Source organism: Carex rostrata, chromosome 11 (genome assembly GCF_964058835.1).
Source record: "Carex rostrata chromosome 11, lpCarRost1.2, whole genome shotgun sequence".
Taxonomy (NCBI): Eukaryota; Viridiplantae; Streptophyta; class Magnoliopsida; order Poales; family Cyperaceae; genus Carex; species Carex rostrata.
The window spans coordinates 5218155-5233308 of record NC_135928.1 but is presented as its reverse complement, the minus strand read 5'-3'; the positions used below and the strand labels follow the sequence as shown (position 1 = coordinate 5233308).

Sequence of the window (15154 nt, the reverse complement as noted above, 5' to 3'; positions counted from 1 at the left end):
TTGAGCATATATCTCTAGTTTCAAAGTTCAAAACATCGATCCGAGCCATTCAAGTTGATATCCATATTAAATTGTGCTTAGAGACCAAATTTTATATTTTTTGAAAAGTTTTTACTATTTTTTTAGAATTTTTCTAAATCAGTGTTTTCAGAAAATTCTACACCATCAAAAACAGTGATTTTGAAAAATTCTAAAAAATAGTAAAAAAATTCCAAAAAATATAAAATTTGGTCTCCAACCACAATTTAATATGGATATCAACTTGAACGGTTCAGATTGATATTTTGAACTTTGAAACTAGAGATATGAGTGCAAATTAAAACACTCACTTTAATTTGCAAAATATAGTGGCCTTACTATATATATATATATATATATATATATATATATATATATATATATATATATTAAAAAGATGGAGATCAAGTCTTCAAATTTCATACTCATGTTATTACAAAAAAAAATATCATCAGAATTTCGAACTCGTAACCTCTCACGTTATAGATCATGTATCTTGGTCATCAAAGACTAAGGGCCTGTTCGGCCGAATCACTGTTCACGTGGGAATTTTTTTTTTCCCATGGAAACAGTGTTTTTCAGTTTAATTCCCGTGCCCGTACCCATTCCCATTTGTCGGCCGAACAGGCCCTAATCCTTTATATTATTTCTGTAAATAAAAAAAATTCTGACTAAAAACTGCCGTCCCATTTAGCCTGCTGGTTTCCTTCCCTACAATCCATACTGTTGTACTAAATTCATTGGATTTGGAAAAGCTGCTTAAACTATTCACTTGTAATCATGTATTTGCATAGTTCTTTATGAAATAATAGTTCGTGTTGTCTAATATTAGAAGACAATAGTTAGAAGTAACTTTGATCTAGTTGTACCAAGGCCTTCATGTTTTTTCACATGATAATGACATTACTTCAGCTTTCTAGATTGTTGTGTAGATTATTTTCTAGGAGGGTTCAAATGCATCATAACTTTATGCTTCAATATATTTCATATCCTTTATCTCTGTTTTCAAAGTCTGAACAGTCGATTCAAACAGCTTAACATAATCTTCATAGTAAAATATTTTTGGAGACCAAATTTTATATTTTTAGAATTTTCTTACTATCTTTTTTACATAGGTACAATATCACCTTATCGGATGGTTCAGAATCTCCTTAAAACTGTGGTTTTGTATCTATCTAAAAAATAGTAAAAAAAAATTCTAAAAAATATAAAATTTGGTCACCAAGTATATTTTATTATGAAGATTATGTTGAGCAGTTCAGATTGACTGTTTAGACTTTGAAAACAGAGATAAAAGATGTGAAGTATATTGGAGTACAAAAATTATAGTGCATCTGAACCCTCCTCTTTTCTAGATACTGATTATAAAGTTTTCTATAATTGCTTGTCTATTGACACAAACAATATTGTTTTAAATTCGACCAAAATTACAACACCAGTTTGATGCAAGTAAAACCCTAGGATCCGATTAATCATTGTTTGTCTCCTCCACATTCTTAAAAAAAGGCAACACTATTTTTATATTGTTAATAGAGGGGGATCCACTTACATTATTTCTAATGACACCCGATTATATTTTATATTTTGAAATTTTTCAAAGTTCAAACAGTCGATCCAAATTATTCAATATGATGAATATATTAAAATATATTGTAGATCAAATTTTACATTTTTTGAATTTTTTTTTACTATTTATTAAGTATTATACAAAATCGTTGTTTTTATACCATTGAATTTTTGTACCCATCTTAATAAATAGTAAAAAATTCAAAAAAATATAAAAATGATTTGCAAGCACATTTTAATATATCCATCATGTTTAACAATTTGAATCGACTGTTTGGACTTTGAAAATATAGAACGTAATCCAGTGATACCAAAAAACAGTGTAAGTAGATCCCTCCTCTTGTTAAAATATGTTACTGTTATTTACGATAATTGTTATATTTGTATTGAGAGGAGGCTTATAGTTAAGATAGCAAGAGAGTACTTTGAACTTTTAGATCCTTCATCCAAGTTTTAAAATGCACACAAATTATTTGAACAAAAATAAACACTTTGTTTATAGTGAATTAGTAATGATTTGAACTAAAATAGGTACTTGTTTTCTGAAATTTTCCTATTCATTTTTGAACCATCCTAAAATGCATATTTTTCTAAATCGAAATACCACATTCCTAAATCAAAATGGATATATGCATGCTTATTCGTTTGTTATACATGTTGATAAAAAAAAAAATTGAGCATGTATTTTAGGGGTAAGAACTCCAATTGGTAATTTTTTTCTTACAATTTTGTTTTAAGTTTATGTCAATAATCTTTATATCTTTATCATAAACACTAAACGATGATCAAGTCATTATTGCAAAGAAACGATATGTCGAATTATTTATAAAAGAAATAGTTATCTTTTGTTATGCATGTTCTTTTTATAATTATCCACATAAAGAAAAGGAATATATGTGCATTATGGTTTTTCTTACTTAATTATAATCATTTAATGAATGACTAATTAAGAAGGTTCGTAAATTCTTCATATTTAATGTAATCTATTAGATGAATATATTTGGAGTCGGAACAACAGGATAAATGTTGCAAATAAAGCAACAAACAAGTAGATGAAATTAAAAGCTGAAAGTGGTGTAAATTAATGATTTATGTATTTTTCACATTGTATTACTTATAACATGACAAATTATATTTGAATAAGATTCTTAAGGTAAAATTTGATGCAATAGAAAACAATGAGAGCAAAACAAGGCAGCTGGTTGTGTTAGAGACAGAACCCATCCCCCACTAACAACGCATCGCGCCAACTGTTTGCTATGGAGTGAGTCTAATCTGGGATCAACCCTTGACAACACATGACCATACTTTGGGACATTTGAAGTGACATCATTTACTTTAAGATTCGCCCCCACATATTATGGATCGCTAAATATTTTTTGACGACGTGTCAATTTGTTATCTCAACCAATCCGAAAGGTGAAACTGCATGTTGCCTCGTGATGTTACACGTTTAGATAACAGTATAAATAAATGACCTAGTTCTGTTCAAGCCTCCCAATAATATATATATTATATCATACATCTCCAAGAATCCCACTCAAGTTTCTGTTGAAATTATGCACTTAATTTACATTTTCCTAACATGTTAAAATGACAGAGCAATAAAGTACTTTATAGCTAATCTTTAAACTGATTTGATAGATCTTTCAAATTATCACCGTTCTTATGATAATTTATTCAAGAATTACCAGTGGGCGAATTGAACTAATTTTAATATTAAATGAAGAAATGAACAAAAAGTAGGACTTCAGTCTAATTGAAAAAGTGACAACACTAAATAAAATAAGTGCAAGTTTTTAATGCCAAAATAAGACTTCCTTTTTATTACTGTTTTTTATTAACAACACTAAGACGAATTTATTTTTCCCAAAAAGTGTTCTTCGTAACAGAAAATATCATATTCTGTCTCAAATTATATTGGAGCTACACTTTTTTGGTTCCGAAAAATTTCCGAAGGCATTAAATCTTGTTGGTAAAAAAAAAAAAAAAAAAAAAAAAAAAAAAAAAAAAAAAAAAAAAAAAACCGCTCAAGGTTTCCAATTTTGTTAAAATAAAATGTTAGGAGGATCCTTTCAAAAATTGCCCTTTGCAAACAACTCATTTGTTGGGATTGAGCTCCTCAATCATACTAGACTGATTTATTAGAGACTGTTCGGCAAATGCTTGAAAGAGTAGAATAGTGGAAAAGTGTAAAAGGAAAGAGGTTTATATTTTATACAATTTCAATTATGTTCAGCACATTTGAGATAGTGGAATTGAGTCAAATCTAACATGTGAAAAAATCACTATTTTTCAATTCCACCTCTACCATAGAATAGTGAGATGGAATAGACTAGAGTGACTAAAGTAAAGAGAAGAATTTGACTACATATTTCCATTTCAATTTCACATTTTCATTTTTTTTTCTCTATTTCATTCAATTTCACTAACGTGCGACTATTATTTCATTACAATTCCACACTCTTCCTCTGTTTCATCATAATTTATTTGTATCGAACAAGTCCTTAGAGAATTAATGTTAGATAGATTCAATCGGTCTATTCTAAAATTAATGGTTCAAGTTAAATATATCTCTTATATTAGTAAAAAATTTGTAGAATAAATAGTCACAAAACGGATAATGTGTATGTTTGATTGTGGAGTAAGTAGTAAAGTAAATCTCTTCGTTGTACAAGAAGTAAATTTGAAAAAATAAATGAATTAATATCTGAGTTAATATGGAATAAGTTACGCTCGTTCATCAAGAAGATTAACTTACTCCACATGAAGATCCTACTAGCATTCATCTTTCAATTATCTGTCTTCACAGTTACTCCACATTCACTCCACCAAACATGATTAACTCAATTCACTTTAATTTAGAGTAAGAAATTTAATCTAAAATAACTTTACTCAATCAAATATGATTAACTTAATTCACTGTAATTTAGAGTAAGGGATTTAATCTGGAATAACTGTATTCAACCAAACACAGGGAGTTAAATTGGATCATTAACAATCTAATTTTTTTTAAGTAAAAATTAGAGATCAAGTCACTCAACTATTTAATGTTCACAAAAAATTGTTCTTTCCGGACTTTGAAAATGTGAACTCCCACCTAAATAACATTATCTTTATTACTGGACTAAAATCTAATTGTCCATTAACAATATCTGAAATCATCATTCCCTTTTGTTCGGTTTGCTGCTTAGGAGGGAGACACTTTAATCTGTTACAAGTGTTGGGGGACAAATCGTAAGCCTTTTGGTCAGGTTCCCGCTCTATATAGCTTTTATTGAACAGAAGATGCCTTAATTTGAAGTAGGTAAGATGCCATCAAACAGTGCAAATTACAACGGGTTGTGAGCCTACAAATATAAATTGAACTGTCCGTGCTGCGAGGTGATGGCATCCGGATCTTCTATGGTGGATATATGGGTTCTATACTGGGTAGTGAGTCAGAGAAAATTCTAGTAATTTCACTAGGACACGTAGGCATTTCTATAATTCTATATACTTTTAGTTAGCAATCCTTATAGGAGTTGTTTGTCAAGGATACATTGCATTATGTGTCTTGATTTTCAATGGTACACTCATAGAAGTTCCATGTTTACTGTTACTTATACTTATGACGGTTAAATATGTTTTTCAAATAGAAATAGAATCAAATCATCTAACTTCAAATTTCTGATGATTTTTAAATTTCTATAAAGACATTATATTAATCACTAGACTAAAGACTAAACCTCATAATAGTAATAATAATAAGAAGAGTGATCTACTTACACTTTTTTTTTGTGACACTGAATTACATCCTACATTATCGAAGTTTTCGAAGTCCAAACAGTCGATCCAAACTATTATGAGTATATTATTATTATATATGTAAGTCTTTTAATCCAAATTATGAACTGTTCATTTTTATAATAAGGTTGACGTTTATAATACAACTGTTGTCAATAGTGAGTATTCTAAAATTTGAATTATTCAAACGTTGTATTGTTCATGTAGGAAAACTCGTCATGGACAACAACCGAGAGCAAATTTGCAACATTTTTACCAGTATAGGCTACCATATTTATACCAGTCACTTTTAATCAGTCTACAATTGGCTCATAGTACCACACTACCACTACTATATAAGCAGTCAGTACGGCCCGTTTATGGTTTCACTTGTGAATTACATGGAAATTGATTTATACTACCTAAATGAAAACATATCAGAATCTCAAACAATTCCACTCAAATGTGTTTCTATTTGCATGGTGGAATGGAGAAATTCTTATTCTGCTGCAATTCATGTTCCATTTTGGATTAACAAGCTTTTGAAGAGTCTAAATTTAATGGTACATGGTGCATATGAACCAGTCAGTACAACCTTTCAGGCTGCACTGAGAAGAGCACATATTTTTAAATTAACATATCTTTTATACAATACACCTTGTTTTAGACCAAGTATACCTTCGGATTTGTTGAATGGCTCTGAAAATTTCTATGTATTTCTATTAATAAGAGAGATTGTTTATAAATTATTTAAATTAATACTTTTCTCATAAGACTGCTCTATAAAATAATGACAGCATATAAATAGTACAGACCAAAAATCACAAATAGCCCAACAACACATGAATTAAATCCATTATCACATAAAATCCCAGAGGCCCACAGAGCTAACATTGTAAGACTATGCTAAGCTCTTTCCATACATGTAAACTTATTTGACATCATATTGCTTTGAGAAGAAAACTAACCAAAGGAAATGCCAACACCAACAGGTACATTTGGTCTTCCATGCAAGTAACCTTTAAAACAAGCAATGCACTTTGCACCCAACACAGGTGTTATTTCTTTATTCTTGGTAGAGATCTTCCATGGTGCTCCGAAGCTGTTCGACGTCGGCACCAACTACTTCACTTGCCTTGTCACCATTTTTGAGGAAATGAAAAGTTGGCTGCAGAAAAAATAACCACTTTATCAGGATAGTGAACCAAGAAAAAAAAAAGAGTTCAATCACAAAAATATGGACATAAGCATACCACAGAGTAAATCTTTAGATCATTGAGGACAGTTCCAAGACCCTCCTACATGGATTAGAACAACAACTAATATAAGAAAACAATATAGTACATAAGACGATAGAGTAGAACTAGGGTGTGAATTTGACCCCTTGACTTTGTACTAAATGAATTCGAAAAATTTCAAAATTTTGCATGTGCATGCATCACTCGTGAAGTAGATCAGTTTCAACGGTTTGGATTTGTATCGTTTGAAGTCAATCCGATAGATTATGGAGTTATGCTCACCAAAGCGTTTGGTGAGCACATCACACCCATGTTCTACTCCTAAGCTCTCTTTTTTTCCTTTTCTTTTATTCAACTCAGTACATTGCTAGTCCAATTAGGCCTGACACTGAGCCCAAATTGATACATAGTTGTGCAAGTTAGGTCTGATTGATGCACAAGTTCCATCTGAACAAGGTTTAACAGAGTAATTGAAGTTCAACTGAGGTTTCGTTGCACCATTAGAACTTAGTTAATTTGGATTATTTTAAACGATCCAAGCTACAAAAATTAAATACCTGATCAATATCAACTTTGTAGATAGTAACATTTGGGTATTGATGGCTCAACTGTTCAATGAATGGTGATATTGCCCTGCCTATAACAAACAATAATTAAAACAAGTGATACGACAGATATGCAAACATGAATACCAAAGGACGGAAAAACATACAACTGACAACTCGTGAAAAGAATTGCATTTTATTTTCTTGTTATTTTATGAGAAGTGCACTCACACTCACCAGACCCTTGATAGAGATGAGAAACTAATGAGCAATTCTTGTTATTACAGAAAGATCCTTGCAGAAAGCGAACTTCTTTAAGAAAAGAACTATCTCTTTACTTAAATTAATTAACCAATTCAAGGATTGGGCATAGGGAATAACTCTTACGAGTTATTACACAATAATATTTCATGAATACCCATGCAAAGCCTCTTAATATTGTAAACCTAGAAACAACAAATTGATAGCTTCACAACCAAAGAACCACAGATGCCCCGAGCTAGCATTATTTCATCAACAGGTCAATTAATTAAGGTGTCATTTCCAATCAAATAAGTTCAATATCATATTAAAAAAAATAGCACATGCCTTGATGCACTTTTATCAAAAGGAAACTTCTTCATGCACATAAAATCCAAAGAAAATGATAAAAAATCTAACATAAAATTTCAAAATGTGGAAGCTCCCAATATTAAAAGAGTATGCCCAAACTTTGCAAAATATGCTGGTTGATGCGGAAGAAAACAGAGACATATGAGGGGAATCATTGACATATTTTGAACAAATTGGAGAAGGCAAGAGCACAAAAGCTACTTTTATACCTTACAAACTTGCAAGCGTCATTTTGAAGTTCCATTGAGATATGCAATATAATTCTTATATGCAGTGGCATCAATAAAAATTTCACAAATGAAACAATAGTACACAAATAAATAAATGAACCAACATATAATAATAGACGATAATAATGCTAACTTTACTCACATGGACCACACCAAGCCGCAGTAAAATAGAAAATTGTTGGAAGCTTCTCATCTACACCAAAAAAAAAAAAAGACAAATAAATATATGAGAGATTGTGCATTTTCATTAAGAAGAAAGAAAAGCAGAAAGCAGTACAATTCCACCAAATTCCAAATCAAGAATTTAACCTGCCAGTACAACCAGAGGTATGCTTTCAATGAAGATAGCTAAATTGACGTACTATAGATTTATAAGCGCGTCAATAAAAACTAAAGCAGACCGACCTGTATATGAAATTCGTAAAAATACATACTTTCATAGCCTTATCTATAGTTAAATCCTATATTTAGCAACTAGACATTGCAAAGTTGCACTATCAGAAAAGATACTATGCTTGCCACATGATTTGTCATGGTTATACACCACAGCACATAATTAAGACCAAGTACCAGTTATGATGCAACTTTTAGATTGATTTCTGCTAAACTGTAGGCTATTTAAGGCATTAATTGGGCCCAGTATGTAAGATTAAATTATAACTCACTGATGATGCTAACTGCCATAAGAATTTACCAGCTTCCTAAATTTTAGAAGTCACTTGTATATTCTTTACCTATGCAATTAACTCAACTTATTAAATCTGTTTAAAAATTGTAAATGAGTTATGCAAATAAACATGAAATGGAAGTCATTTATGCTCAATTAAAGCCAATTTTATTTTGCTTTACCACAAACTGTGCATGTAAAATAAAAGAAAAGGTCATTATAGATGGTCAAGAGCTGGTTTACTCTGGACAGGACAAGAATGAACTTTTGATGTAAACTAGAATTTGCATGTCATTCCCTCAATTATATCATAAATAAGGTCATTTGTTAAGCAATTTTTTAAATTTTCATTTGAGAGAATTATAAAATATACATAATTTACGACAGAATCTAGTGAGTCTGAGGGTCGCATTTAAAATAATCTTAATAACCATGAGAACCAAATTGCGTCATACATATCACAGATCAAACAGGACCTAAACAAAGATGGGAAGCTAGGGTTACAAGTCCAAATTTGTAGGAGCGTCATCAGAGTACCAAGGTTATTTGAGATTAGCGCAGAAAATAATGTGCTGTTCCCAAATGGACTGTGGATGTTAACTCCAATCCACATATTACAACATGTTGGAATGACGTTTTTGTTAAACAAATATGTCAGATTGGAATTGTCACAAATTGCTGATGACAAAGTGCAAGTGATCTGCAAGAGTGAAAAATATTTTTGCTCAAAGAAAGTTTAAGATGAATGCTGACATCAAGAGGCCAAGGTACTACAGACTACAGAGTAAGGATGCAAACAGTATCAAGAAGAAGGCAATGCTGACAACATAATTTGTTTATTTATTTTTTACTGATATTTTAAGGACTAAATAGCTAGGGCTATTGGTGAGAATTAGGAATAAAGTTCCTACAAAAACGCAAAAAAATGGGGTCAAAGAAAGCTCAATGCCAGTCCATTGTAGCATTTTGCGAAATGCATGGTACAGTCAGTCATATTTAATCGTTTTAACCCTCTCTTATTTTGTATTTTACCAGATTTCCAGTTGCTACAGTTACCAATAGTGTACTAGATCATTAGTGGCAATCATGACTAGGATAACTATAGCAGTAGCTGTGGTAGGTGATGATAGTAGTCGGCTGTTGATCAAAAGGTACTACCCATCATGATCAGTACCAGTAGTCTAGTACAAGCTTGACTGTACTGGAAATAATAAAAGCAGCAAGCAAGTATCAGTACCAATCACAAACAATACAGGTACACTTACTTTTGGCACCACATTTACAGCTAGGCATGGATAGATAGACTAACACACGTGAGTCAAATCAAACTATCAGAATGATGTAAATGAGATTGCATGCAGTATACACAATACTCTAAACTATTCAATAATAAGTAAGATAGACCTTGAGCCTTCTGGAGCAAAGTTTTGAAGCTATCAGCAGACCCAACAATCACCAAGTTAGAACTGCCTAATTAATTACCCACAAAGAGAACAATAAGTTAAACAAAATAAACAAATGATCTACATAAACTTGGTGGATGAAAATTATACGAAAAGCAAAACTTGATTCTTTTCTTACTAGAAGAGGCGAACGATCGAGAAAATGGAGTAAAGCACGGAGACAGTTGGCGGTCTGACGAGGGTCGAAGCACTGGAGTAAAATCGGAATAAGACGAAAAGGAGGGTGTAGATGAAAAAGTACCAACTCTTTGGGAGAGGAGCAGGGGGCGGAGCTGACAGAGGCGAGAAATCACCCGGCGAAACATTTCTTTTTTCGGTGTAGCCCCTTCGTCTTTTACTTTTTGCTCTTAAAACCCTTTCTTGGTTCTCTCGTCAATTGAAAGAGAGGCGTTGTGCGGTCAAACATTTGACAATTAAGGCCAGGCCTACTAAAAGCCTGTTTTCTTTCTTTTTGTCTATAAATTGGGACCGGCCCGTTTCAAATCTCAGCCCAATTTTCCTTTCTGAAATGAAATACATTCATATTTAAACAATTTATTATCTGAGTGATAGACACACATCGCAAATAAATTTTGTTGTTCGTTTTGTCATTTTGTATGCCATGATTACTTTTTATCTTACAAATGGTTGTTTATACACGATCGATGTTTAAAATGATTTTTATTTTATTGTGCAACAGAGAATAATCTGAACAAGTTCCTATTGTATATTTCTAAGCGATAACGAATAATAAATTTAAGTTTCATAACATGCAGTTAATAGAATAAAATTATCAACAAATTACTTTCATTTTACAAAAAAAAAAAATTGAGAGGACATTGGCACGTTGCTATCAATTTGTAGTATATAGTGAGAGTTTTCAAAAGATATAGTCAAACGGTCAAACCTAAGAATCTGGAGGGCTTATTGACTTAGATCTACTACAACACTATACATAAGCAATACATAAGCAATGATATAACTTAGAGCAAGCAAAAGGGTTTAGATAAGTCTAATCATATCTCTTTTTTTTCATCCTCTCTCTCCTCGTCTACTAACTTCCAGAGCAAGTTTTCAGAATATTTAAATTATGAAAACTTACAAACTGAAATAACTCCAAATTTGAAAATTCAAAATATTAGAGTTTGAGTTCCAATTATTTATTTAGACACATTGATCCTTCACAATACAAGCTTTCATAAAAAATTTCTGCCCCTCAATTTTCAATCAAATTCATAACTCATAAGTCATAATTTACAACCGATCATCTATTGAGAGGGAAACAAGTTTTAAGTTCATTTCAGGAAAAACAATTCTCATGTGCATCCAACTTTTATAAATTGTATATATTGAAAATTGTATTCAAACTAAAATAGTAAAATTATATGCGTGTCCTCGATTATTTAGATATGGTATGCATCGCATTTGAGTCAGTTTAAAAATTCCATCATTGAAAAATTTCAATTATTTGATGAAAGCCTAAAAATATTTAGTCAACCCGAATTTGATATACGTGTCATTTCAGAAATTAAAATTATATCAACAACTTTTTTATTTGAATACTTTTTCCTAAATATATGTACACGAGTTGGATGTACGTTAGAATTATTATTTGATAAATATAAGAATATATTGTATTTGGAGTAGAACTAGTGTTTTTAAGCTCACCGAAGTGTTTGATGAGCTTAACTCCAAAATTCATCAAATAGATTTTAAATGATGAATCTGAATCATTGAAATCCGCGTACCTTATAAGTGATGCGTCTATATGTGAAAATTTTAAACATTCGAATTAATTTAGTATAAAGTCAAGCGGTCAAAAAACGTTCAAAAAATGAATGCTCTAAAATTAATTTATTAACCTTCTAACTTTGACCGATTGACATTATACTAAATTAATTCGAATGTTTAAAATTTTCACATATAGATGCATCACTTGTAAGGATGCGGGTTTCAACGGTTCGAATTCGTTATTTGAAACCGATTTAATGAGTTTTGGGGTTAAGCTCACCAAACACTTTGGTGTGCTTAAGAACACCCTAGTTCTACTCTTGTATTTGATCCTATTATGATTTAACGGGGTGAGAATAACAAACTTTTGTAAGATATTATATATCTTATTGCATTTAAAACTACATAAGATTATTTCTATTCGTTAACATAATAGGAAAAAAAATTAACAAGTAAATAAATTCCAATAGGCAATAGAATAGAGGTGTTTGATCTTGATTGTCAGTGTTATTCGACACAGAATACCAGTCTCTAACCATCACAAAAGATCTGCTCACATTCTAACCATAGCTGGGAAAAATGTGCTTTTGGTACACTAACCAACCCCAATCTCATGCAAAATAAATAAATAAAATCTAATGTGTTGATTATGATAGTAGTCTAATAGTTTGGTTGGTAGTTTTAGGCTACCTACATTGTATTGATGAGTTAGGCAAATATGACACTAGTGTTATTTCAAACTAAATAACACCACATCTTAAACCGTTAGATCTGCTTTAATATTCGTAATATCCGCTTTTACTGATCAAGCACTTTATTTTGTACGAATATTAAAGCAGATCTAACGGTTTAAGATGTGGTGTTATTTAGTTTGAAATAACACTAGTGTCATATTAGCCTAATTCTGTATTGATGTTCTAAAAGTAAATCAAACTAATTTAAACAAACAAAGATTTTAAATTTACAGTTAGCATAACTAATAAGGCGAGTTAGACGAGACTAAAACATCACATTTGGTGGGGAAAGTGGGATCTACTAGGGCTTTTTTTTAATATCTTAATATTTTATATTATAATTCTAACCAACCTAGATATCCCTATTTTTCATTGATCTTTTAAAATATTTTCTTTTCATCTACTTTTCTTTAGTCAACATTTTTGAAGATTGAAGTTATAAAGGATCAAAATTCAAAACAGTATATATATAAAATCACAAATTCACAATCAAGTATATATACATGGGATAATTCCGCTAAAAATGTACATTGATGGTGGATAGTTCCGTAAATTTTCATTTGGCGCTAAAAGACATTTGCATTAATTAACTAAATAAACAACTTGCAAATTCTCATTCAAAACACCAATGTGGCAATATCGACTCTGTCAACTCATTCTTCATTTTTGCTGGGAATTGATCTGATGCCAATTCTAGAAGCAGTAGTACAACACCAGCTGGACCCAGATACCATATACAGAAGGGGTAGTACAAGTAGTACTAGAATCTAACTGTTTGATAATCTTCTCCAGTCTTAAAACACTGGATACGTCCAATTTCGATAAACAGGCTGTGGACCAGACTGCGGAGCTACTGCTTTCCACCACTTTAAATTAAAATGGACACGAAGAAAATTAAAATGCTTCAGCGCCATGCCGAAGCAGAATTGTTCCCAGTTTAATTGGAAACTAATATGAGTGAGTTTATGGTAATATGCATATCACGGAATGCACCGCAAATCCGCAATACAGATTAATATTTTCTTTTTCTTTTTTAAATTCTAACGGCCGATTCCATATAAATATATACTTATAGATCGAATTTTATATTTTTTTAAATTATTTTATTACCTTTTAAGATAGGTAAGAATTACTATTTTTTTGTTAGTCTAGAATTTTCAGATCAAGTGATTCTCTATCTATCTTAAAAATTAGTAAAAAAAATCAAAAGTTTAAAATTTGATCTGCAAGTACATTCATATAGAAATCATATGAAACGGTCAGATCAACTATTAGAATTTTCAAAATAAAAATATTAAACTGTATTACATATCAATTTGTAATATGCCCATAGACTCACTCAACTAATATTACAATCTGAGAAAGGAGAGGTAATACAATTGGCTAGAAAAAAGTCCTGGAGTTGTTGTATTCAAAGATCGAGAGTTTGATTTCTCTTCACGACTTCGCAGCTTCTGCGAAGGTTTTAAAAAATAATAATAATATTACAATATGTGGATTCCACTATAACTCATTAAATAAACAAATTATGGATTTTTTTTATGAAAGTTAGGAGTATATTATATATCTAATTCTAAAACATAACCGCCATCTACTAAAAATATTGAACAATTAATGATTTGTGTTTTCTTTTACATAATTTTTAAATTACATCAAATGTAGTACACACCCACAGTCGGTGTGGATCCATAATTTATGTCAGTGTAGGGCATTAATCAGATTCAAATAACTAATCGAGTTCAAACTCATTAACTTATCGAGTACACAATTACACCTCAATTCCTATAATTATGTTTATTATAAAATATGTTATAATCATAAAATCAATTGATACAGCATTGAAATATTTTTAGTAAGTTAATTAAAAATTCATTTGGCACAATCTAAAATGGGACTATTCGTAGGCAATTTGCAAACTGAAGTCAAAGTTTAGATAAAAAATTTAACAACAATATAAGTGTTTAATAATAAAATGTACAAAAAGTTCGACCAACATATTTCCTTAGAATTGTAATAATAGATTCAACCGTCAGATCTTTCTTGTTCTGTTATTATTATTAATTTTATTTACGAAATAGAGCATCGCATATTAAAAAAAATGAAATACACATAATCGACCAAAACTCACAAGGAACTAATTCAAGAACCAGACTAACTCGAATCAGAGGTAGGCACTACATCGGATCAAGGGTAGGCACATTGAACAATTAGTACTGAATCGAAATAAAAAAATTCAAATTCAGGGGTAGACACTTACCTACCCCAATTTGAACGTGGATCCGCCAGTGCCCACAGAGATATACAAAGTTCAACAAAAATAACAACAAATTGTAAGGTAACAAAACAAAAAGAAAACCAAAAAATTTATCCCTACAAATTGCATTAAGATCCATGCGAACGAATTTAGTGTTTTATGAATCTAAAATATTCTATAAATCTAAACTGTCAGCATGAATTTCACTGTCATTCTAACAAATCCGATTTAAATGTAAAATGTTCAAAGTTGTTTGAACAAAACTAACCAACCTAAAAACACAAACAAAGAAATGAATGAATTACGTATTAAATAAGAGGTAAGTTGTCACTGCAAGTCGAAATTTTTAAAA

The 15154-nt window shown here is 30.8% G+C and overlaps 1 protein-coding gene across 1 annotated transcript; it reads right to left on the bottom strand.

The window, feature by feature from the left end:
* Positions 1 to 6084: 6084 nt before the first annotated feature.
* On the bottom strand, positions 6085 to 10461 carry LOC144562119 (thioredoxin O, mitochondrial-like). The gene is made up of 6 exons (XM_078311281.1): positions 10223 to 10461; positions 10046 to 10111; positions 8117 to 8167; positions 7145 to 7224; positions 6603 to 6647; positions 6085 to 6517 (listed from the first exon to the last, which is right to left on the bottom strand). Exons 1-6 carry the CDS (start codon positions 10407 to 10409, stop codon positions 6416 to 6418), a joined length of 531 nt encoding a protein of 176 aa, XP_078167407.1. The 5' UTR covers positions 10410 to 10461; the 3' UTR covers positions 6085 to 6415.
* Positions 10462 to 15154: the final 4693 nt, after the last annotated feature.